Source organism: Cyanistes caeruleus, chromosome 9 (genome assembly GCF_971803275.1).
Source record: "Cyanistes caeruleus chromosome 9, bCyaCae1.hap1.1, whole genome shotgun sequence".
NCBI classification, from domain to species: Eukaryota; Metazoa; Chordata; class Aves; order Passeriformes; family Paridae; genus Cyanistes; species Cyanistes caeruleus.
In genome coordinates, this window is record NC_141709.1 from 28,664,550 (window position 1) to 28,690,722 (window position 26,173).

General features: G+C 44.4%; 2 protein-coding genes and 2 long non-coding RNA genes across 5 annotated transcripts in view; 2 read left to right on the forward strand and 2 right to left on the reverse strand.

The window, feature by feature from the left end:
• FAF1 (Fas associated factor 1) overlaps positions 1–6,892 on the reverse strand; it is a 157,738-nt gene extending 150,846 nt beyond the window's left edge. The window contains exon 1 of one of the 2 annotated variants that reach the window (XM_086901513.1): positions 6,323–6,892. Coding sequence is in view for 1 of the 2 variants with exons in the window: in XM_086901512.1 (XP_086757638.1) it covers positions 2,816–2,860 (45 nt within the window). In the remaining variant the exon portion in view is untranslated. Of the gene's footprint in view, positions 1–2,815; positions 3,216–6,322 lie in introns of those variants that run through there. The other variant, XM_086901512.1, reaches the window with a different exon arrangement.
• LOC111933062 (uncharacterized) lies at positions 3,311–5,684 on the forward strand. The gene is made up of 4 exons (XR_015290339.1): positions 3,311–3,471; positions 3,814–3,879; positions 4,924–5,061; positions 5,226–5,684. It is a non-coding gene; the product is annotated as an uncharacterized LOC111933062 (long non-coding RNA).
• Positions 6,893–7,704: 812 nt separating the features above from the next.
• On the forward strand, positions 7,705–14,006 carry CDKN2C (cyclin dependent kinase inhibitor 2C). Its single transcript, XM_023946727.2, has 3 exons — positions 7,705–8,019; positions 8,400–8,540; positions 12,108–14,006. The coding sequence occupies exons 2-3, from the start codon at positions 8,412–8,414 to the stop codon at positions 12,480–12,482; spliced, it is 504 nt and encodes a 167-aa protein (XP_023802495.1). The 5' UTR covers positions 7,705–8,019; positions 8,400–8,411; the 3' UTR covers positions 12,483–14,006.
• A 7,342-nt stretch (positions 14,007–21,348) lies between these two features.
• LOC111933061 (uncharacterized) lies at positions 21,349–25,880 on the reverse strand. The gene is made up of 2 exons (XR_015273890.1): positions 25,785–25,880; positions 21,349–21,537 (listed from the first exon to the last, which is right to left on the reverse strand). It is a non-coding gene; the product is annotated as an uncharacterized LOC111933061 (long non-coding RNA).
• Between the last annotated feature and the right edge of the window lie 293 nt (positions 25,881–26,173).

A 26,173-nucleotide genomic window follows, 5' to 3' on the forward strand; every position in this document is an offset into this window, starting at 1 on the left:
TGAATACGTATTTTGTGCTCCCCGGGTAGCACACAGTAGCCTCATTAAAAAGGAGAGGAAAAGAAAATTATTATAAACCACACAGAACAGGCTTAAGTTGTTTTGAGACATTAAGCAAAAATATTTTGGTAGATCACTCACTGTGTCTTATTCTATACTTAAAATATTTTATAAAATTCCATGGGTTTATGTATATATATATTTACATATATGCGAAATACTTTTTAAAAAGTAATTCTCTTTAGTCCCTCCAAACACAGAAGTAACCTGTTACTACAATCAAAGCTAAAAAGAAAAAAACAAATGCAATATGAGTTCCTGCTCTATCTGAAACCCAAGGCAAAATCCCTAATAACTCTGGAAGATACACAATAAATCCATGAAAGCTTCACAAAAGCATCAAGCATCAGCACAATTATGATTTCATTAATTTATTTTTTTAATGGAGAGAGAAAACCCTTTCAACTTTCAGAAGTTTAAAGACCACTTCTCTATCCCCCTTAAACAATACTTGGGAAAGGTGAGGGTGAAATGGTGATGGAAGTTTCCCTCTCAATTTAATTCACCAAAGACTAGCTGAACTAAACTACAAAGACCTGCTTTTGAAATTTCCACTCACTGTGTGCAACATTCTTCAACAAGACACCTCACATAAACATAGAAGATGGCAGCAGAATTCTGAGAAAAGTATTTATTAATTAAAAGGTACAGAAAATATAGAAGGGAAAATCAGGCAGAATTACTTTGCACATAATGTTTTATTCTCCATTTTAAATTCTTAGTGAATAAGTTGCAGATTCCACCAAGTATTTAAAAGACCAAAAAACCTTTACTGTTTTGTAACAGTCTAAAGATACAAGGCCTAATAATGACTGACATTGTCCTTTACTAATCTGAAGCTTTAGCAGCATGACAATTAACAGTTCAGTACTTCAAAATCGGGTAGACACTTGATGTTATCTTTAAAAGAAATACAATGAAACAGCAAAACAAAGCTGTCTGCTGAAATACAAGAGGAAAATGTTTGGGTTCTTTCTAAGTAAGGATTGGCATATGATAAAATATTTCCTGTTTCCTAGGTTCAGACACATTATGTCATCCACCCGTGATCTAAAACTGGTTTGTGTGACTCCACCACCCACCTGCAAGTTTGCAATGGTACTTACTTGTCTTCATGGTACCAAACACTGCAGTTGCTCATACTCTTATTAATGTTTTCAAAATCCAAGCACAACAATACTGCAAAATAGCACAGAACACCTGGAAAGCGTAAATCTAAATTGAAAATTCTATTAAATGAATATTCTTACGTTCACCAGTCAGTAATTTCATCATCTGGGATTCCTGATTGTAAGTTCAGGAAATAATGTAGGATCCCATAAGGATCTGTTCCCACCGGTATGAATGCAGAATTGGGGTCCCAGTTTCCTTTCACACAGTGTGTTGTTCCTGGAAAAACTCCTTTGTGAAATCCCAGCTCTAAAATTGGGATATCACCTCCTATATACATAAAAGTATCTCCAAGCACAACAAAGTAGTTCAATATAGTAACATTTGGTAAGCATTTTAATGAATACAGGTATAAGATATTGGGGTACAGAAGATATTGGAAGACAGTTCCCTGTTATCAGCTGGGAACTCCATGAGTTACAGCAGTGAGACACCAGGTACCTTTTGCAAAAGGGGAATTACTTAATTACATAATACACAGGAATTGCTGTGCATGCTACAGTCACCCTACCTGTAGCTCCAAAGAAACACACACACACACAGTGTGAACTGGAGGGATTACCTTTTTTTTCTTTTTAACTAAATGAAATAATTTCACTGCTAACAGCTGGAAAACAGTCTTTTAAGGAGCTGAACATACAGATGGCTGTTTTACAAATCAATCTAAGAATATCCAGGTGCCTATTCATGTAAGAACCACCACTGCAAATGCACAGAGCTTAAAAAAAAACCCTGATGGATTGAAAAGCAAATTTTTAAAAAGTATATTCAAATATTATCTGATTTTCTTCCCAGATATGTTTGGCTCTCCCCACTAATCCAAACACAGGTATCCTTCTCTCTTTCACTTGGTCTTAGAAAAACAATACAAAAACAAGCAATATTAAGAAGTAATATACACTCCTAAACACATCACTTTTACTTACAGAAAGACTTTATTCTGGGGATAAGATTTGGAAGTCTGCAGTTAAGTTACAACCCTTTTGTAGAGAGAAAGAAAGGTAACAGACAACTCTGAAGAACATATTCTTCCCTTCTACACAAACACGCTGTTGTTTGGAATGGGGTGGGAAGAGTTTTACCGTCATCACAACAGTCATAGGCTGAGGCAACCATGAAGTTTAGTGTTGATGCTGGAATGGAAACACCTCTGTTCAGCACTAATCTGTAGCACCAGCAAGTGATTCACTACAAACACTGTGACAAATCATGTGGACTGGTGAGTTTTGTATCCTCCCTGGCATTTGCCTCTTCCAAGTGAGCTGCCTCACAGCTGTCCCAGGGCCTGGGTGATTGCAGAGGATAGGAACAAGCAAAGTGGATGAAAAAGCTTTTTTTATTAAATTAAAAACTGAAACTCTCTAAGTTAAAGAAGACATTTTGTTCACGCACCTTGAGAGAAGAGGGCACACACTCCCCATTTCTGACAAACAAAAAAAGAAGGAAAGCGAGAGCGGAGGCTTCAGAGGGTGGGCTTCACACCCACCACCCCAGACCTCCCCACAAAGAACAAGCAGCACAGCAACGAGGAGAAAGAGAAAAGCAGCGAGAGGCCACGGCTGTGTGGCGGCGGCTCGAAATTTACCTGGAAATCAGCCAATATCATTTCTCGGTCCATGTTGGACGCCATTGCAGCCAGCTGCGTCCCGGCTCTGCTCGGACCCGCGCACCTGGAGCCGCTGCCGCGGGGAGGACGGGGCAGGGTGGGAGCTCAGGAGCTCATGGAGGCGCCGCGCTGCGCTCGGGCTCCCGCGGCGCCCCCGGGCTGCCCCTCCCGGGGCCGAGGAGGGGAGGAGGCAGGAGAGCGGCGGGCCGGGCGCGGGGCCGGGAGCGGGCAGCGCTGCCTCAGCCGCTGGCCCGGGAAGGAGGAGGAGGAGGAGGAGGAGAAGAAGGAGGAGGAGGAGGCAGCGCCGCTCCCCGCCTGCCTCCACAGCGCCTGTGTCGCACATTTTGCCTGTCATTGAGGTCGCAAAGAGGCGCTTTGCGGCCGCCACGTGACCGCCCGCCTGTCAAGCGCTCCCGGAGCCGGGGGCGGGACCGAGCCGAGCCGGGACCAGGGGCCGAACCGCGCCCGGGCGGCACCGGAGCGGAGCGGCGAGCCCCGGCCCGCGCCCTGCCGGTCCCCCTGTGTCCGGGGGCGGACACATCCTCCCGTCCCGTCCCGGGGGTTGGCGGCTCCCCGGGCCCGGCGGCAGTGCGGGCTGTCCCGGCTGGGCTCCGCCGCCGGCCGCGGCCTAACGGGTCTGTGGGGATGTGGCTGGGGCCGTCCCCGGGCGCTGCGGGGAAACGCGGGCCGGTGCAGCTGCCGGGCGGAGAGCGGCCCTGCCTCTCTGTGCGGGAGAAAGGCATCCATCCCTCCCTCCCTCCTTCCTGCCGTCCCTGCCCCTCTCCCTCTCTCCCTCTCTCCCTCCATCCCCGGCGGTTTCGGTGACGGCAGCGGCTCGATCCCGGCGCGGTTCGCGTCCCCTCCGATCCGCCGTGGCTCGGAGCCCGCACGGCACGCACCGCCCGGCGCTCGGGGCAGCGGCGACTTCTCCCCCGGGTTCCGACTCGGCTCAGAAGGAGGAAATGCATTTTTCACAGGTTTTTCTGAGCCAACCCACCGTGATCTGCACAGCGGCCCTCGCTCAGGCTTAGCACTCCAGCACTGTAAGATGCAATTCTATTATATACCGCAAATAAATCTGCTTTAAGTAATGCAAATCTAACTGTAACTGATGCTTTCTAAGTCTGCCTCCTGCAACCTGATGTTCGTGTACCCCCTTAGCACCAACATAAAACACACATTTGGACGCCAGCTTGCTAATTAGTCCAACATGTTTTGCTCTGCTTTTTGTAAGAGTGTCCTGTGAGTGTCGTAGCTGAGGTCAGAGCTGCATCAAGCAGCTTTCCTGACAGCTAATAGCGCTACATTATGACACCTTTGACTCTAGATGTTTTGCCGGGTTTAGGAAGCAGCGTTCTTTGATTTGTTTCTCTCCTCCATCCGCGAGGGCTGCAGGGAGGTGTCGCGGACTCTGCGAGCTCGCTGCCGCCGCTGGCCCCGGGGGGAGCTGCGTGCGGAGAGGGGCGCAGGGGAAGCTCGACTGAGCCTTCAGGAGGCTCCGTGATCCCGAGGGAAACCCGGGAATCGCTCAGAGCCCGTTGCGGACGCTGCTGGGGAGCGCGGGCTCCGGGGCGCCTGGGCTGGGTGTCTGGCGGCGCTCCGGGCGGGCTGAGGCCACACGGAAACACCGCTTTACCATTCAAAGCCAGTGTCAGAGAAGCTGGCTTTTACATTTTACCCTGTTCCTGCTCTAGTTTATGTTGGCAGGGCTTGCCAAAAGGTTTTTATTGCCCGCTGACGTGAGCTTAACAATGCGAGCTCCCCACCTCCGACCGGAGGGATGATAAATTAATTGCCCTCACACCTGCATGGGCTTTTTTTCCCCCTCAGTTTGATGTTACAGACAGTTCTGTACTAAGTACGAGGTATGGTGCAATGCCAGGGACAACCTATGCTAAATTACAAACAAATCCACCCACACATTACTAGAGAGTAACTACAATAAAGGCTGAAAAGCAAGTTTTAGCAATTGGATTAAAGCCAATTAATTCCTGGCACGAATTGAAGCTATAGGTATGTTGTCAAGATTAGTTACACGGCGTTCATGTCTATTACAGTCATATTTTAAATAATGATATCTATATTAGATCAAAACAGGAAGGATTCGATCCAGAACATGAAGAAAAGGTGAAAAGCTGCACGTGCCCCACATCGCAGGAAGTTCACATTCAAGTCACAGCTAAAGTTTCTGTTTGCCTTCTCACAGCCTCTCTGAGCCATTCGAGGTGGGTTTTATCCTCTCAACGAGTGAGAGACAAATTAGGGAGCTGATTATTTTACTCCTTATAGTGCCCGGTGATAATACCTCCCTCCAGAAGTTGTTCGTTTGGTTTTTTTTTATTTTTTCTGCTGATTCTGGAGCCGACTGGGACAAATCTCTCTGTTTTAGGTGGAGTATCTTTATCACTCATTAGAGGAAATGATCAGGATTAACGAACTGCTTTCTGCAAAGACTTTTGGCAGACCTGCATGGTAGAGGAAGTTTGATGGCATTTTCTGGCCAGGCAGCTTTACTTGCAGGAGGCCTGCAGCACTCTAGCTACACTTTACCTAATTATTTTTGCTATGTGGCATGATTAACAGAAGGTTGAAATTTTATTCTGAACTGTAAACCAACAAAAATAAAGTGTGAGACTGTTGTAATATTTTCAGGTCAAATTCTGCACTAAGTTAGCAACAAGTACCACCACCAAAGCCTGTGGATTTTAGGCAGTAATTAGTTACAAAGTAAGTAATTTATAAGCCATCTGACTGAATAATCTAAGTTTTACATATAGATTCCTTCTTTATGCAGAAAAGCAACTGTGTTTGAATAAATAGATGCTACTTGCATGCATATATTTCTAGAGCTAATTTTGAAGGAAGTTATAATTTATATTTTTGCTTTTAAAAAACGGGGGGAAATGAGGGGAAAAAGCACTATTGCTTCTGGACGAGAATTACCACAATGAGGCCCTTAGAAATACACGGGTTTTTTCTCTCCTTTAGTGGGAATGGGACCGGGGGGTCGGTTGATAAACTGAACTAAGTTTTTTTCCCTTCTTCGTGTGTACGCAGCTCACGCTTGTCACCTTTGTAACATTCACAAACAAGCGTGGATGGGGGAATCAGTACAGGAAAACGCAATTGCAAAGCAAAAAGCAACCGAAGCTGAGAGGAAAGCCAGATACAGAAGTCTGGCTGGGTTCAGCTGCAGATTCGCTGCTGTGGAACCGGCTCTGTTTGACGGCGGCGGCCCCGATTCAGGCCCCGGCCATCTCCGGCCCCTGCCCGGCTGCCAGCGGCAGCTTCCCCCCGCAGGGCAGTGCTGGAGGAGCTGGAACTACCGCAGGTTCCCTCCTTAAAGCACCTCCCGGAGCTGCCTCACGCCTGTTTACATTCAAAATCACTTTCCCGTGGTGTCCACGCAGAAAACAGACGTGCAGATCGCCCCTGCGAGCGATGGGTTACGTGTGCTTATCAGGGAGCCATGACATTGCTGCTTACCTCTCGGAGGGTTCGCTTGGCAGAATTCAGTCCTCCGAGGGTCCCTGAAACCTAAAGCAATCCAGCCATTAAAGCACTTTAAGACACACAATACTGTTAGGCAGAGTGGCGGTGACATCCCCGTCCTGTGCCATCCTCACTTCTTCGCTCTAGGAAGGAAAAGCGAAGTCCTCGCGTCCTCTTGGTGCCCGGGCGCCGTTCCCCTTCAAAATGGCACTTTCAAATCAATCAAGGACACCAGAAACGCGGGAAGCAGGGAGTGCTGCCGTGGACGGTCGCCTTCCACCGTCAAGACAACTTGACATTGACCCTTTATCCTTGACCTTGTCCTCAGGAGGAGAGAGGAACCCGCGCCGCTGCCGGGGTGGCCCCGAGCGCGGAGCCGCTGCCCGCGGGGAGCCGAGCGAGGGCGAAGGGACCGGCACCGGCACCGGCACCGGAGCCGGCTCCGCTCCCCCCGCGGGCAGGTGGGCACCGCCGGGGAGAAGCTCCGGGCAGCGTCGTGGCAGAGGCCGCCCTCCCGAGCTCCCCCGATCCCGCTCCTCCCGCCGGGGTGCGGCGGCTCCCGCTGCTACAACCTCCTTTTCCTTTCATTTTCCTCCCCCCAGGCCTCAGCAGCGCTGCTCCTAAGAGCAGGCGGGCTGCGCCGGCTGTGGCGGGGAAGTGCCGTGCCCGGGCTGCGCGGAGCGGGGACGGCACCGGGCGCGGCGGAGCTGCGGCCGGAGCGCGGCGGGGCCGGGCGAGGGGCGGGCGGGAGCCGCTGCAGGCCTTCCTGCCCGAACTCCGCCGCGCCTCCTTAAATCTCTGCCGTTAAAATGTGGGCGGGTGTTTCAACTCAAAAAGCGCTCAAATTTTTTTTCTTTTCAAAAAAAGCTGATGAGGTTAAAAAAAAAAAAAAAAAAAAAAAAAAAAAAAGAAGGTGGGGGGGGAAGAAGGAGAGCGAAACCGGCTTCGTGTCCTTAGGAAACAGAAGTAGCGATTGTTTGTGCTTAAAAAAAGGGGGAGCGCAAAGCCGCGGGCGGAGGCGGCGGCCGCGGACCGGCAAGTGCAGCTTTATTTCGCGAAGTTGGAAGAGGAGGAGAGCGGGGCTGTCAGTGCGGCTGCGAACGCGGCCGGGCCGGGGCAGCGGCGGCACCAGCGCAGCCCCTGCCCCCGCCAGGAGCTCGCCCCGCGGCCGCAGCGGGAGGAGCGGCTGTCCCGGGGAGCGCCCGGCGGAGCGCGGACAGCGGGATCCCGGCGGACGGCGGCGGAGACGGCTCCGCGCCGCGGCTCCTCCACGCCCTGAGCGCGGGCGGCGGTTCGCGGCAGCCCCCCCGCGCCGCCCGCCGCCCTCCTGGATGCTCCGGAGCCGCCGCCGCCGGGGGCGGCCGCCGGCCGGGATCGCGCCCGCCCGCTGCGCGGGGGCTGCGCGGGGCCGCGGGAGTGAAGCTGCTGCTGCTGCTGCTGCTGCTGCTGCTGCTGCTGCGGGGAGCGAGAGCGCCGAGGGAGCGAGCTGGGCACCGGGACAGCCGCAGCCGCCGCGCCCGGCCCTCCGCGGGCGCGGCTCGTCCTTCCCTTCCCCGCTGGGCCCGGACTAAGGCGACGGAGTGGGATGAAGGGGGCATCCCGAGCGGGAGTTGGATGCACACTGCTACAGGAGACCTTTCCTCGGAGCTGCTGCTGCTGCTGCTAAGTTTCAGAAACCGACTGTGAACAGGGTGGGTTGTCTTCTTCTTCCAAGATCTCAGGTCTGAGTGAGTCTCCGGTGTACGTGTATATATGTTACCTATAACATATACAATATATTGCATAGCTGTTAATCTATTTCCCCCACACGAAAGTGGCCAAAGTCTTTAATAAGAGTTACTCTATATGTGGAAGCAAAGAAATCTTCCTTCAAGTGGAGCTGCATAATGCTGAATAATCACGTGTGAGTTAGGGGCGGGCTCTTGGCAAGGAGGTTTTTTACGAGTATTTACTACAAGGTCTTACTCCAGAAGATTAACCATCCCAATCCTTCTGTCAGTCTCCGATGCCATGCCTGGTTAAAAAAAAAAAAAAAAAAAAAAAAAAATCTCATCTTTTTTCCGATCGTCAGTCACCCTAAAGAATGGCCGAGCCTTCTGGGAACGAGCTGGCGTCCGCGGCTGCCAAGGGGGACCTAGTGCAACTTACTAATTTGTTGCAAAAGAATGTAAACGTCAATGCACAAAATGGATTTGGGAGGACTGCGCTGCAGGTTGGTATCCAGAGAGGGAGAAAATATTTCATCACTGGTACCTACGTGACCCGGGTTTCCAAAAAAGACAACGTTTTAAGCAGGCTGGTGGATGAAATTCGAGTGGTTTTTCAAACTCGTTGGATGCCATATTTTTATAACTTTAGTGGCTCCAACTCCCTAAAATGACGTACTTGAAATAAAACTGGTCAAAACCATTCTTTCAATCGGGGATCACCCTCAATGTCAAACGGGCTACGAGTTTGCTAATATTTTGTAACTTCGTGGGGAGGAGGCAAGGAATGAGAGAGCTGAGATGAAAAGAAATCAGCTTAGGTGAGCAGGATTTCATAGCAGGTCTGTAAACACAAATGTTCTGTTCTCTGAAGCTTAGGGTTTATATTTTTTTTTCCTTCCTTTTTTTTTTTTTTTTTTTTTTCCCTGCAATGTGCTTTTAAAGCGTGGCTCGTCTGGGTTCTGGGGTCTGCTGTGGATGGTACTTTTCCTTTATACTCTGTTTGTGGGAATGACCTTTCTCATTGGGAAGCATGCTGCTCAGAACCGAGGACCTCCGATGTACATTAAGAGCTAGCCCTGCGAGCCAGGGTTCCAGCTGAATCACTTGCTTTTTCATTCATATTTCAGACTTTAAAATGTGCTTTTTTCAGATCGGCTAGCAGGGCACTGCTTCCACTTATTTCCTTTCTGATCGTATAGGGTGCTGTGTCCTAATTTTTAACTGTAGTTGTGCAGGCAGGAGTTGGAACTCGTCCAACTGCTAATTATTGGAGCTGATGGAGGATTTTGCCTTAATATTAACAGATAATGATGGCAAAAAGGCTAAAATACCTACCAAATAGTGAAACATATGATTTATAAACCCAGAGGGAAAATAAGTGTGGTTATTTGTACTTAAGTTGTAAGTAATGCAATGTGGAAGTGGAGCTATAGATCTTTTTCATTTCACACATTAGTAAAATTTTTTTTTAACCCCTCTTCCCCCAAAACCACGGTAATAATTTCTGAAAGTGGATTTTTAAACAGCATTGAACCTGTGAATGTACTCGAGATATTACAGCTTTTTGGCTTAGCATCAAAATGTTAGAACTGGAAAATAAGCACCCCTTGTTGATAATGCAGGAATGATCCTTTTTTGATAATTTTGCTGAAGCTGGAGGTCTGCGAGCTCCTCGCTGTCCTGTTAAGACCTAAATAGGGCATCGCATGGCAGTGCAGGCACTTGCAGCAACTTTTAAGAGAGTGAATGCGTTTAAACTAAAAACTAAGACAAGCTAAATTATTTAAGAAAGCAGGAAACATTTAGCTAGTTGATTTATCCTCAGGACAAGGGCTGAAAACCGATTTGTCCTACAGGAATGCTGGATATTTTTTTCTAAAGCAGTTAACTGTCCATATCCTGAATTAAGGTATATTTTACACAATGACATAGCATCCAGCTATAATAAACATGCATCCGTGCCCTAACGATACTTCTTAGGGGTGCCTAATAACAACTGAGCTAATGAACCACAACAAAAATCAAAACAGGAGAATCTGTCGACTGATTTTCAATATGTATCATCCTGAAATGTGCTGTGGGTACCTGGCCACGCTCGAAAGACTTCTCTGTCAGTGCACTCTGCACTGTGAGATAATCTCTCTGTAATCTCTCTCTCAATTACAACAGAGAGAGTGCTCCTATATTAATGTAAATGAATTTATATTTTTCCTCTGCATTTATGCTTAATTAAACAACTACTCGGCTTGTCTTGCTCTGTCCTTTTTATTTCTGGTGAAGTGTACCTATGCAGGCCTCAAATACATCTCCTGCCCTTATGCTCTTCGTCAGACTCATTCAATTAATGCTTTCTCCTTCTTTGCCTCTCTCCCCCCAAACATCACTTCACAAAATATAGGGAGCATTTGCTGTTCAGTTGTAGCCCACGGCCATAAAGCAGCACCTTTTATAGGATTTTCTCCCCCTCGCATCTTTAACTGAAGCCTTCAGTCCCCTGGCCTGAGCACTGAAAACTCCCACTTAACCCAAATATATGTTTTGAATTCACAAATAATACAGCCTGAGCTCTCAAAAAGAGATCAAAATGTCCGGATTTTACTAAACAAAGAGAGATCACGACGATCTTGTTTTCTTTTACATCGCTTCCATCTCTCACCAGAAGTGAAAGAAGTGGCTGGAAGTCGGAGCTGGAAGCTTTGGGGCACAGAGAGATCTCTTCCCCTGAATCCCAGGCTGTCTTATCTGCACTTTTGCTCCTGTCTGTGCTTGTAACGTGCTGGGCTACTTTACACTTCAAATGCTGTACATAAATATATTTATTTTTGCTTGCTTTTCTTAAAAAAACTTAATATATATTTTTTCGCCAGGAGAGATTTTCAGCAAACCCCTGTAGAAATTGTACTTTATGCTAAATCTAATGCACTGTAATGCTCGTTTGTGATTTTTTTTTTTTTTAAACCAAGATTTTCAAATTAATGTGTGAATCTCTCTCTAAGGAAATAGAAAAAGAGTTGGGATTTTTCGAATTTTATACTTCCAATGAGACTAGTTACAAGGACAGCAAAATACTGCCTATAGGCTAGAGATTAGACCATATACATTACAGTGCTCATTTTTGGAAAGTGTGCAAACAAAAAATGAAGAATTACAAGGAAATCGGTGCAAACGGTTAAGTTCCAAATAAGAGAGATTTGTGTTCTAATTATGATAGTTTTATGGTACAATTGAGAAAATTGAAAGAAGCTTTTTCTTTTTTTTTTTTTTTTTTTTTCCCTGAGAGAAACAGTCAGAAAATCCAATTATTGTTGTTGTTGTTGTATTTTTTTAAGGGATGTTTTAATGACAGAACATAGCCACAGTTTACTTATAGAGAGGTTATGAAAGTGTAATATAATATATTGATTTTAGAAGAGAACTTCTGAAACTTGGAAACATTCCTTTTGACTTTTCCTTTTTGGGTGACCTAATGAAACACAAATATTGGGGAGAAGAATTTCTTTTAGCATTTATGTTTCTCAACAGACAGAGCTATGGTACAGTCCAAATATTTGTTTTATGATAATGCACAGACAATGTAAACACCTGAAAACTTGTAAAAACACATTCTACATTTGCTGTTGCTGAGGTAAAATATCTGATCCTCAGAGACCCTATATTTGATGTTTAATAAGATTAAACAGTAATGCAGAGGTGTCTCAATACTCAAGCAAATAAAACCGAACTATGCTTAATTTTTATATGTTAAGAAACTGAGATGACCCTCGTTAGGGGGAAAAAAAAAAAAAAAAGGTGTTATATCCCATTTTATGCTATTTTAGGCATTAATCCCTCCGAGGGAGAAAGCTATGACCACCGAAGTGATAACATCTTTCACAATTTCACCGAGTTCTGTAACAAATACATTGAAAACGAGATGTTCCGGTGTGACACCAGTTTTATAGCGAGCCTCCTCTGTCTGCTTTAAATGAGAATTGGGCTGTGACAGAAGGCAGGGATGGGGAGTGAGGACGGGAGGCAGTGCTGGAGCAAACCCCCACCCGCGGTATCCAATTCTCCTCTCTCTTCCACAGGTGATGAAACTCGGGAACCCCGAAATCGCCCGGCGGCTGCTCAGCAACGGGGCCAACCCCAACCTGAAAGACAGCACCGGCTTCGCTGTCATCCACGACGTAGCCAGGGAGGGCTTTCTGGACACTTTGCAGACTCTGCTGGAGTTCAAAGCCGATGTTAACATTGAGGACAACGACGGCAACCTGCCCCTGCACTTGGCGGCCCAGGAGGGGCACGTGCGGGTGGTGGAGCTGCTGCTGGCACGCTCCGAGTGCAAGGTGGGCCACCAGAACAAGCGCGGGGCCACCGCCTACGACCTGGCCAAGCTCTACAGGAGGGCAGCCGTGGTGGAGCTCCTGGAGGCCAGCAGCTCCTTCCCCCCCAGCATGGACTGAACCCCGCTAGGACGGGGTCTCCTTTGGACGTGAGGGGGTGCAGACTTCTTGGGGTGTTTCCCTCCTTTTTAATAACATTTGTTGCACCATTATTTTTTTTTTTTTTTCCCCCCCTCTTCTGAACAGCTGGTAGTGTAAGTCTCAAGAAATTCCAGAGGTGGGTTTTTAGATAACAGAAATGTTTTAAATCCATGCTCCCAGCAGTTTCCTGTACCTTTCACTTTACACTCCTAGGCTCATCCGTGTGTATGTTGGTTGCTCATATCTAGTTTTCCAGTATCAACTTTTACAATTTATTTTAGGTCATTCGTATCGAGTCATTAATACGAGAGCTACTATTCACATGCTTAATATTGCTGGACTTTTAAGAAAAGGAAATAGTTTACTGTGATTTCTCCCACCTCTCAGTGCACCCCTCTCTTCTCCTCACTCCCCCCACCCCTTTCGGTCAGGCTCAAGAGTCTGAGGTCCTGTTTTAGATAAAAAAATCCTTTTAATAAGGGGTCACCTGCAGCTCCTGCACAGGCAGAGTTGGAAGTCAAAGGCTGCGTGGCCTGAGGACAGTGGATGGCGCTTAGATGCTTTAGGCAGTAACTGTATTTTGTCACTAACAAGAGCTTGTAGAACTAGGTCACTTACTTTCTAAATGTAGATGACACTTTTCCTCTTTGTGTATTTAAACTTTCACCAATCTGGTTTTGAATTTAGTTACCAGAAACAGTATAAGTGGTGTTTCTTCGATTGCCAGAGGTTTTAAACAGCTCAGTTTAGTAGTTCATGTTTACTGTGCACTGCAGAAGATGGTTTTTTTCTAGTTTCAAAACAAGCTGCAGAGAACCATTGTCAAAAGCAAGAGGACACGAAGGCTGCAATACAAGACTTCTGGTCACTTCATCTGCTGATTGTAGTTTAGATGTTCTCCTAGTAATATTTGCTTTCCACCAAATATTCTGTTTTGTCTGGAAATAAACTGTTTTAATGACAGCATCTCACAAAAAAAAGGATATTTGAATACAGTGACATTTAGGAAACAGCGCTTTTGATATTCGTGAAGTTAAGTTATTGCTTGCACCTAAAACACAATTTAACCATTGGAAATTTTCCACTGCAACACAGTTGAGAGTATTCACCAGACTGAAACTCATTTGCCTCTCCAGCCTCAACAGGAGCTAACGATGCTCAGCACCGTGTCTATTATGAAACTTTTAATATTTGTACAGGATCTACTTTTTGGGCAGATGGTCAGTTTAAAGTGCTTCATTTTGAATAGTCTAAATTTCAATCATGCAAAATAGAAGGCTCTAAATCAATGCAAAATGAATACTACTTTAAATAGCACTAGAAAGAAGAGAGGGAATACATCAGTTTAGTTTTTAACTTTTGGGTTTTTTTTAAAATTAGCCCCACAAAATCAGTTACTACATTTTCAAGTAAAAAATAATTTGCTGAAACTGTCTGTCACGTGTACTATAAGCTCTGTCACACTGCTGTGTTCTGATTAAAAACCTCTGTGAAATATGAAAATTTGTGTGCATGATGATTAAACGGAGCAGCACAGCACACAGGATTATTGGAGAAATAACCCCCAAAATCCCTGGTAGAAATAGCACTAAACCACCTGAAATGTTAAACCGGGCAATGCAATCCACACGTCCCCGAGGTGAGGTGACCCAAATCGCTCTGTACTGCTCTTCATCTTCCTTTCCTCATGTCCTGGAGGATGCTCCAAGCCTTTTCCTTCTCCATTCCTCTCACACAGAGGAATTCGGTGCTACACCAGAAGGTAATATCCAGCTTTCTCACATTTGGGGTTTCTTTTCACCTGTGCTACCAAGAATCCTCATTCCAAACCCGTTTGGAGTTTCATCAGCATTTAATTTACGCTAAGGCGAAGTTTAAGCAGTGGCTTAATAGAACAACTTCCGAGAAAAATGCCCCGCCTGGTGAGAAATAGCGGCTTTTATTGCGTGCCAGGAGTTCAGGGTTAAAGCCAGGACGAATCACCCCCCGGCCATGCCCAAAGCTCGGCGGCTGAGTCACCGGCGATAGTCTGCTTTAAAGGTGTGTTTTATCTGATTTCACTGCTGTGTTTTCTTCGTGAGTCCCTCAACTTATCGGAAAGAAGATGATCAATTGAAATTCTTAGTTAGATACTTGGAAAGCAATAATTGCTCTCTATTATCCCAGGAAGTTAATAGTTACTGCAAAGAGACTCTGGGAAACCAAAGGAATCAGTCAGCTGCTGGGTTACAGCACCTTGCAGGGTTTGTCAGTGACAAAAGGTGCCTGGCTGCTGGGGAATGGCTTTCCTCCAGAAATCTTTATATTTACTGAGCGAGGAGAAAATAATATAAAGCAACTCCCATTGATAGAGAGCCCTGACACCTAAAAAAGGATTGTAATATCACATGTGGTTTCAGAAATTGCTTTGGCGTTTTCCCCCCAGTATTTTGGCAACATCAAAAAGTCCAGTTTCAAAAATTCTCATATTCCTGAAAATGTCGACAACCGTATCTACCCAGAGATGTAAAACTGCAGCGTGTGAGATGGAATTAAAGATTTTTGAGAGCTTTTATTGAGACATAAACCAAGTGCCAAGTAAGTGTCCAGGCAGGAGCAGAGATCGCCCTGCAGCAGCCCAGGAATGGACAGCAAACAGTGCAGTATCGAGATGAGAAGCATAAATAGAAACAAATACAGCAAACACAGAAAAATATGAAGAAATAGAGCGTAAAATGTAGCTGTACCAGGATTCACAGTGCCCAAGCTGTGTGAGGACACAGCTGTGGGGCAACAGCCCTCTCCCCTGTTTCATTTACACGGATGAGCAAAGCTGTTACACTTGACCTTTGTTTCTAAAATATCCTCGGAACAACGGCGGGGGCTGCTGAGCTCCTGTTGGAAAGGGGCAGATCCTAAAGGGATCCTACAGCGAACGAAGAGAGTTTCATCCGTGGCAGCAGCACCGTGAGAGGGTGAAATGCCCGATCTGTGGGTGCTGGGGAGAGAGGGGCAGAGGTGCGGGGCTGACCCTGGCACCGCCCTGCCCTTAGCCGGGGGAGAGAGAATGAGAAGGTATTTGAAGGTAAATTCTTCTCAGTCCCCAGTGTAATAAGCCACTGCACATTTAAGTACAGGCAAATACTTTCTTTCCAGCTTTCAGTGTGGGGAGAGGAATGGAATCAATGGTTTATTCCATGGTGGGATAAGATTCTAGCCCTCTAGGAAATGCCACTGCATTGTTCACACGAAGAAAGAGTTAACACGGTACAAAACTACCACTTTTCATCTTCTAAAAGAAAGAAAAGGGTTTCTTCCACAAATGTACCTGGGAATTCACTGGGCAGCCAGAAGCAGCCAGACGTTATTATCTCCTGACTAAAGTGCTGAAATTCCCTCGAAAAAGCGAGGGGAGGAAAGCTTTTGCATTTATCCGTGGGGACTGTTATCCTGTGCATGGCGGGGGGGAGTGGGGGGGGGGGGGGGGGGAAGGGACAAAAAAAAAAAAAAAGAAAAAAAAAAAAGAAAAAGAAAAGGAGAAAGAAGGACAGAGAGAGAAAGGAAGATTTCTCACCGGCTCTCAGCACAGCCTGCCCCACCACACAGGCACTCAAAATGTCGGTGCTCCCGGAGGGCTCTGCCGGGGTCCCCGGGGAGGAGGGAGGGTCGCTCGGGCCGAGGTGCGGGCAGGTCGGGCGGCCCCCGGGGAGCGCCGGGGCTCGGGGCCGCGGGGCGGGGGGGCCGCGCCCGGCTCCCAAACCGTTACTTTGGCTCCTGCGGCTCCGCTCCCCTTGCTCTTCCTGTCCAAATAATTTTAAATTTACGCGCCTTAAATAACAGTCTGATTTTATTTATTTAGTTTCCTCCGCGGGCTCCGCCGCCGCTTCGTTGCGTCCCGCCGGCCCCCGCCGTCAGGCCCGGGGCGGCCGCCGGCCGGGCAGCGCTGCGCGGCCCCGGGGCTCGGACACCCCGGCCGCCCCCGCCGCCTCTCCCGCCGCCGCAACTTGCTCTGCGCCCCCCTCCCCCCCTTTTTTTTTTTTTTTTCTTTTTTTTCCTCTACATTTTCCTTCTTCCTTTTTTTTTTTTTTTTCCTTTTTTTTTTTTTTTTTTTTTTCCCCTTTCTCTTTTTCCCTCCCTTTCCTCCCTCTCCCCGCAGCCAGGACTGGAGTCTCCTCAGCGAAACTCCGGTGCTTTCGCAGCCGCAGTGAGTACAGAGAAGGGACCCACGTCTTGCCGGGGGGATGTTTGTAACACATCTTCGTGGCCGCTGCCGGGCGGCGGGGCTCCCGCTGCTGCGCCGGGCTCTCCTCCCCCAGCCCCGCGCCCAGGGATGCAGAAGCATCTTCTCCTACCGCAGCTCACGTAGAAGGCAAAACCAAGCAGGTTTGTCTCCCAGGTTTCCTTAAAAAAATGGCTAGCAAGGTGTATCTCCCGGCCGGAGCTTTTCATGACCTTGTGTTACATTTTAAAACCAGACAGGCGAGACAGGGGGGAGGAAAAATCCACGCTTCTTGGCTTCTGTGACACAGAGGCGAGAAAATTATCTTCGGATGTGAAGTACATGGCACATTTCTGAGAGCCAGATGTGCCAAGCCTGGCTCTGCAGCCCTAATTTACAGAGCCCCACTCGGAAAAAAATAATAATTCACTTCTGCCATGGCTCTGAGTGGTAAAATGGCTTCTGCGTTTTGAAGAAGCACTAAGTACAAATCACCAGGGACATTTTACAGTGCCAAAGGTTCCTGCTTGTCATTTTCTACTTTTTCCCTGTTTGAATTACCTTTCAGCACAGTATCAGCTGTAATTCTGCGAAGTTCAGTTTAAGGATCTACGAGAAAGAGAACTCTCCTATGTTGGATACTTCAGAATAACCTTGACCTTTGATTAGTGCTTATCCCACAAGATAAGTCATGCAGGGAAAGCAGGGAATTGGGCAAGGCACCTGCAAAAGCACAAATGAAATGGCTCTATTTTTAAACTAGTGTTAAAATGGCTTCTGAATCTGACAAAACAAGGGGCACTCAGGGGCTAAAAGACAAAATCTAGAGCTCGGTGGCAAATTTCAGTTTGACACACACAGGACCCTGAGCCAATTTCCTTCATCCCCAGATGCATTTTGTGCCGTTGGTGCAACCAAACTCAAATTGCCAGAAAGGGTAAATTCCCTCTGAAAGAAACTGAATCAGCCAAAAGTATAATCAGCTTTTCAGAGAAGGACAAGACCACTGAACCATGTTTCCAATCGCATTTCTTTGTTCCTCTGTAACTGTTTTCTGGTATTTGTAGAAGTAATTATAAGGGCCACTAGCATTTATGAATTTTTTTAATTAAAGAAACCTAATTCTGGGTAGGAAGCTTGAAACATTTTCTACACAGTGCAGCCAGTAAAAGGTTAAAGTTGATTCACAGCTCCTGTGAAAGTTTTCCTTCAGCAGATAGTGCCTATCAAGATGGTCTTTCTTTCTCCTGCTACATCCTGAGAGCAGGAAACGGGGCAGCATTTATATTGCAACACAGCCCTCTTCACTCCTCAATATTAAGATTATTACCAGCACAATGATATTTTAATGAACACTTTTATACACGGAGGTAATGAACATTTAAAGGAACAGATACACAGCACAAACCACAACAAAATGCAATGCCTTGTAGGAACACTGAGTATTCAAAAGCTTTTCAGGGTTTGACCTTAATGAAACACAAGAGCAATCCTGGGTACAGATCACATTTATATGCAGAGTATACTGCAGGCCGGAATGAGGGCTTCTGCTAAAGTTAATTGTAATTTTCTGGTGAGGGAGGATCGAATGGTCAGGCCTGAAGTTATTAACATCTATTCTGATGGAAATAGGGACATTGGGATACACTTTGTCAAATCAAAAAGAGTACTTTCTGCTTCAGATATGTTACCCCAGAGGTGATGTACCACCATTTGAAAATCTGCACTTCCAAATCAGGCATGCCAGGATGGGACTGAATTGATCAGTCAGGAACTTTTGCTTGCATCTAGTAATGCTGGAGAACAGGCAGAGGAGATTTTCAGTCCACACTAGCTGGAATATACACAGGCCTGGAAATCAAGCTGTTAACTGCTGTAAATGCTTCCTACAGAATGGACTTTTAAAAATTTTCTGAAAGGAGAAGTACACTCTGCTAGAAAAAGCAGTTTTTTCTCTGTACATAACATAGTCCTTGAGGGTGTGACTGTAGGTACACAAACAAAGCTGTATTTAATCTCTCTAAGAGAATTTTATAGAGAACATCTGTTTAAGAGAGAAGTGCATTTGTTTCATGAGCGCTGTAACATTTAGTAATATCACTTCCTTGCATCAACACATATGCTTAAAATAGTCCAATGTCTGTGGATTTTTCAGATGTAATTTGTTTTAGCTCCTGTAAAATAGGGGCTGCAGACAAAGAGCTGTGCTACACTTTGATACAGTCACAGTATTCACAATCCAGCACTGTATGGATGTGTTGCAGAGAACAACAATTTCCTTCCTGTACGAGCATTTTAATTTATGGAAACATACTGTTTTGTGTAAAGAAGGTAGTAGATAATTAACAGTATTCATTTAATCTAATTATAGGCCTCTGAGGCAAAAAGCTGACACTTTTCATTGTGGTATATTCAGGGAAGTTAATTGAAACAACATTGCAGCCACAAGGCATAACATGCCCATCGTATATTTGATACTAATTCTCTTCTCAAAAACGGGACGAATCTGATGCTCGCTAGAGATAAGAATTGCTGTTACTCACTCGAGTAAGAAAAGTCTGGGGAACCTCATTATGCAATGCTGCAGTGCACTGCAATATCTCTGCAATTCCAGAGCTAACCACAGACAACTTAATTTGCCAAATTGTGAGACGATTTTGTAATGTACACAAGTATCTACTACAAATTAAGAAAAGATTGAGCACATTTTTAGCTGGGACGTAGGTCACGATTTGAACAGAGATCTGCCTCAAGAAGCAATAGGTCAATGTACCAACTTTTAGCTCTGTTTAATCTTTAGGAGGAACTGAGCAGTAATAGCAACCTTATCCCTAGGAGTTGTTATTAGAAGTGTAGTTTGTGGATTTAAGCTATCAGTATGATAAACAGATAAACAGACAGCAAATCAGCACTTGCAGATCCCAAGTATATGTATAAAAAAGTCAGACCATGTGCAGAGTAATTTTTTCTATCACCTGATATACACCAACAACTCAATCTTCTGACAACACTGCTGCTTTCATTCTCAAAAGGAAAGTAAAGCTCAGCTCTGCAAAGCTCGCCTTCAGCTTGCAGAAAATGTGACAGCCAAACACACTATTTGTGGGAAAGCATTTTCCATTTATGTTAAAGAAATTCCAATTTTTTAAATAAAAATGGCAAATGCTTTCAAGCTGAATCATCATGGTAGGGGCAAATTTCAATGTTTCCCCCTGTTTTGCCACTGAAGGAGTAGAACTGGTGTCTTTGCAGCTGCAGCAGTACCACGGGGCAGGACATGTCCCACTCCCCTCCCTGGCTCAGTGACCTCCACCTCTGCTTTGCCCGTGGGCAGCACCCAGCCCTTTCCCACTCTCTGTGCCTGTATCTCCAGGCGATGTTTCTGGCTGCTGGGAGCTAAAATTGCCAAGGCAGTGCTGCTGACCCCTGTGACGAATTCCACACAATGTAATGGGGATGGTGCAAGCCCTCTTCGAGGACAAACACCCACAGTGAAAGGCCATCAAGCTGAATTCGGGGCCTTGCTTTGTTCTGCCAGTGAGAGACACTGCTGGCAGCCCTACCTATCATTTCAAAATTACTTGTAGCATTTTCAAATGTATTTTGCAGAAATACTTTTTACTCTGATTAAAGAAAGCCGTATATTGTACTTTAGGCATTTGAATGTTTGTTAACAAAATCAGAGAGAGGAAGCCTGAAAAATAAACAGATAATGACATGCGGTCACCTTAACTCCAGGGCTCTGGCTCAAGAGATCCAGAATATGCGATAAAGATCTCTAACAGGAAAAGAAAATGTGGCTATAGATGTTAGTCATACCTGATTCCTGTTCCTATACCATTACAGATAAATCACAATTTGCATTTATGTCTGACTCAGAAGATCAGCCTAGTCTCAGAGTTCAGTCTGTACTCACACCCCTTCTTTCCCTTGATGCTCTTTCTTCTGCCTGGCTCCTGCCTTCTCTTTCTCCTCTGTGCTGTTTTAAGGTAACTCCCAGCTCTTCCACACTGTTTATCCACCCCTCCATTCCCTGGCTCCTGCCTTCTTACACACTTCACACTCTGTTTCCATTTCCTAGCTTCCCTTGTTTCAGCCACACATCCACCCTCTTATTTTTTCTTAATTATTTCCTCTGGCATCTTATCTTTATCTCCATGATGCTTATTATTTTCCTTACCCAATATATCATACCTTTTCCCACAGCTTAGCAGAATCTCTTTATGTAAATATGTATAACCTTTTTTTTCCCTAGTCATGCAGAACTGCTTCCACAACTGATTTCTGTCCATGATGTCCTAGGAGAATTATTACTGCTCAGCAGTAGTTGTCTTCTTGGACTCTACTGCCTTCATCTTCTCCTTCCTCTCATTTTCTGCTCCCTGGTTGCAGACCTCCTCCCAAACTCTTTCATCTTCGTCACCCATCCTCCTTTTCTCAGCAGCAGCAGCAGCAGGAGAAAGAGAGGTGAAGCACAGAGGAGAGGCACCCACATCTCACAGGAAGGGAGGAGCACTCGTGGTCCCTTGGGCACAGACTGTGCCCGGTTGCTCCAAAAAAGCCCCCGAACGCAGAGTGTGCTCCCTCAGCTTGGGCTGGCCTTTGGAAAACTCAGCAAAATGACAAAATTGAATGATTCTTAACCAATCACATGCAAACTGAGATTTATTTATTTTTTTAGTATTTTAACTTTTTTTACATTTGGATGCACATCTGTGAAACCACAGCAACGCTGCTGCCAAATTCCAACTTGCTGCTTAAAAGGCGCATGGATGAAAGCAGGCCAGTGATGGTGTTCCATTTCAAATTCCTTCTGTAATGGGGATACCAACACTTCTAAATGAAGCAACCAGATTATTATTTTTTAATATGGGCAAAATATTTTTTTAACCTTGTTCTTGAAAATTACTACAGTGGTTTAGCTGGCAACTGCCAAAAAATAAACCTGAGGCAGATGCTTGGCTTGGAAAATACCAGCCCAGTGACAAGCAACTGAAAACAAGATGTTATTATGAAGAACTGGACAAGGTTAAGCAGAGCAGTGTAAGACTTCTAGGTAACCTGCAATGAATTTCTTAATAAAAAGTTTGTTTAAATTAGCAGAACTCAGTCAGATTTCACCTTTTGGGGTGAAGATATTTCCTCTGAAAATGAAAATTAAAATAAAGGAAAATGAATCCAGAGTGTTTTGATGTGAAGAGGGAGAGGGGAGTGTGCTCAATTGAGATTGGGAGCACTATAGCTGAGGACTGGACCATTCTCTTTGGCAACCAAACCAACTTGAAAGATCTACAGAAGTGCAGAAAATAAATGATCCGAAAGTATTCTGTGAAAATGAAATTTTACAGAGACAGCAGAGTGAACAGGGGAAGAAATTATTGGTGGAATAATGTCAAAGCAACAGAAAGGGAAGTCCAAATATTTTGTTAGCTTTGGGTTTCCTAGATATCCTCATCAGTGCAGTTTACCACAAGCCCCAGGGAAAGCATCATCCAACAGTCCCCAAAAAGCTCCACATCTCCCACAGTTTGATTGTTTGCCTTCTATGAAAGCCGAGGCAGCTCAGGAGTTGCTCCCTATGTTGAAAGCTGCGTTTCAGGGCAGCAGGGGTGGCTGTGGGAGTGGTGGCAGGGAGGACAGCTGAGGTGTGACCTGCTCCAGTCCTGCCACGTTCCACTGCCTCCCTGCCAGAGACTTCCAGAGCAGGTTCACAGCAAGAGTTACAGCAATTACCACCGAGTGCTGCTTGGCACCAAAACCTGTCACCCCATTCCTCTGCTAGGGATGAAAGTAAGAGTGACAGAAGCCCTTTTTTATTGTACAAATTAACTGCCTGTTAATTTGCAAGTATAAATGTTTTCTTGTCTATAAAATTAATACTTTTAAATACTTTTAGCTGATTTTAGTGTCACTTGACTGTACCATTGCCTAAAAGATATGTTCTTGTTTGAAAAGAAATTAATTGAGAAAGTCCTGTGACCTTTGTTTTGCAGGAGGTCAGAGGAGGTGAAAATGTTGGTCCCTGTGGCTATCTCACCTCTTTTGGTCTGTTTGTCTGGGATTTTAACAGCAAAACTACACTAATGCTGTAAACTTTCTCTGCAGTTAAAATATTCTGAAATCTCTTGCACAGCCTGTGTTTGAAAATCTTTCATTGCATTTAAGCAAAAAGCTTTATGTTAATGGTCATGATTATCCAAATTATGGTCAAAATGGTGACCTGTGATAACACTGGAGATCAGTATGAAATTAAAACTACTCTAATAAAAAAAATAAATCTGTTTTCATAAACAAAACGTTGAAAATTTTTGCTAGGTACTGTTGTATGGCACACAAATTCTTTTGCCTTTCTTAAATATGCATGTGTTTGTTATGTTTAGATTTCTTTTTGGGTTTAATACTAGGCCTGGTCTGGCAGTGTTTGGCTCTGGGACCACTGCAACACTTACACAATGTACCTTACCCTCCAAGGTATCTTATGCTCAGCACATTCTTCCTTCTGATACAGTTTCCTTTTTTTTTAAACAAAAAACAAAACCAAAGCAAAACAAAACCAAACCATTAAAAAAAAAAGTAGGAAAAATTGGGGTTTAAGGATAGCAGAAAACTTGACAACATGATCTAATGAACCACAAAGCAGCTTTCAAAGAGAAAAAGTAGCAGGAAGTTCTTTCATACCGGTATTAAAAATAGACTGCACCAAGTCCCGGAATGCACACGGCAGTTATGTAATGATTTTTCAGTGACATGCATTAGGAAATATTCTCAGTACATATTTTTCCTTTCTAACACCCAGTTTACTTCTCTGAAGTTTGGAAATTCTTCACATGGATGTTTCTAAGAAGTCTAAAATTATAATGTTCATTTGAATAACCTATCAATTAGCCAGCCACATAATGACAACATCTAATGGTACAATTGAAGCATTTGAATTTAATATACCATTTTCATAATGGTACAATACAAAACACACGATGAAATCCAATATTTTTCCCCCACAAGTTAGGCTTAATTTATTTCTAGCAATGTAATGATTTTGCACTGGAGACACTAAAAGAGAGAAATCATTTGGGTACATATCATAAATATTGAGAACACCAGCTCCCTCGGAGCACAGAGAAGTCTCCCAAACATTTCAAAAAGGTTTATATGTTATTGGGTACTTTCTATAAATGGAAAGACTGAAGGGAGGCAGAACTGCTCTATCTAGCTGCTACCACGCCGAGGAAACTAAATGGCAAATAATTTTGAAGAATGCCTTCCTCAGACTTTTTCCTTGGAGACTTCCCACATGTCTAGGCTCTGTAACTTTGCAGTATAATTTGAGAAGGTAATAAAGGAGTTGAAAAACAGTTGAAATCTAACTTTTGGGTTTTCACAGTTGTATTATTTTCTTGAATTCCTCAATGTTCAGAACAATCTGCAACATCTGCCTATACCAAGAGTATCACACAAAGAAGGCAGCATTACTTTCACAACCTTTTCTGCCTTTTCTGCTAAAAACCACAAGTCCTCCCACAGTCTCTAGCCTTCCATGGCCACCATGAACTTACATTTTTTGTTTCAATTTATACTTCAAACCCAGCAAAATTCCCTGATGGGAAAGCTCACACATCTCTCCCACCTGTGTCAGTATTTCCTAGACTGCCAAGTATCAGGATGTACCCAGAAGCACAACTACAGACATTTTTCATCACTCACTTATGTCAGTGATGGACAGTGATAGGAAGCATTATGGCAAGTGAAATTTTGTCCAATTTTGGCTCCTACTCATAAGTTTTTCCCAGTTAATGTAGTGGAAATTAAATACCAGGAGATCCTAAATGGTCATTTATGACCATGGTAAAACAGTGAGTCTTTTTTTAAGATGAGTAAAACTCTAAGTGTTTGGTCTGGCTTTCCTGAGATATCTTTAAAATATTTTCAGAGCTAAAAATGCTTTTTGTGGAGCAAGCGAAGCTCCACACTGTTCTTTTTGAGAACAGAGAAAAACCTGATCAAAGTACAATCAGATAAAACATCTGATTTATTTTCTTTCATTGCTGTACTGGGGAATGACAGAATTAAAATATCCATGTTTGACATGTGAACAAACTGTACCACATCCAAAATACCTCATTTTGGAAAGACATAAAAAAACAACCTGAGAACAAGTCAGCATCTTGTAGGGGACCTGTTTGTTTGATAAAATATCAAGAAACATCTTAATTGGCAGTCTGAAATAAAATGAAAAGGGGCATATTGAATTGATGTCAAAAATTCATTTTAGATGAAGAGGTAGGAAGTGAACACCAGAGCTGAGGGGAAAAACATGATTTTATAAGATCAAAGTGTCTTTAAGGCCATAAAATGAGAGAAAAGCTGGTTATTAACATATCCATTTGCTTCTAAATGCTGTTATACAAATATATTTCTGGGAATCCAATGCCTAAAAAGTAATTTGTGAATAAGTCAATACTTATTTTTCTGCACTGATACACAGGCAAAGCTCGAGCTGTTTATGAGGGGAGGAACAGGGTTTCATGCATAGTATTCAGCAGTGCTCCCACTTACAGGAAGACTCATCATCCAGCCTGATTAGTTTACAGGAACTGAAGCAAACAACGTTCCGTGTTTTCCTACATATTTTATGACTATTTTCATATAAGCAAAAATCAGACTTTGTCCCTGTTAAGGAAATTTTAGAGCAAATAGAGAAGTACAGCCTCTTGTTTAATCTCCTTTGCAAGCTTTGCTCAGTAACTTGTGAATATTTCTGAGTTTTATTTGATACATTAACTTATTTTTCTATGAGGTTTGCTGCCACTTAATGTGATATTCAAGGTCACCACTACAAATGTATTTATAAATGAAAATTTCTGGTTTGGCCGAATTTAAAACCTCAAGTGTTTTCTGTCCCCAAATAAACATGGGAGGCCTCTTTTGCATATTCAGAGAAAAAAAAATTTGCCTCCCCAAGTTTTTGTTACTTTGCTTGCAATTTTTCTTTTTTTCACAAACCTTTATTCTCTCAACTGAAGTTGCTGATGTGTCTAAATTAACAAGTCCTATTATATTCATAAATGGGGCAAAATTGAGCTCACCTCTGAAACCCAAAGCAAAGCTCTGCCACGCCACATTTTCATCTGCTTTCCAGAAAGGCAGGGATTATCCTGTAGCACTGAAGCTCTGCTTTCATGGTGGGAAGGAATTCTGGATTTTACACTGTTTGCTGGCTGTGCACAACAGAATAGACAATACCATCTGAGCTTGGGACAATTAACAGGATGTCTTTAGAATATTTTTATTACGTTAATCTTTTCTTTTGCTTGAGCCAGCATTCCCCTTGAGAGGAAGAGAAATGATGCTGAGACAACTTAGTATTGCAAATTAATTGTATGGTCCATTTCCCAAGCATTTAATTTGGCCTCAGCAACCTGTTCAACTCAAATGAGTTGTCAAAAACTGACACAAAAGAGAGGCCAAGTTCTTT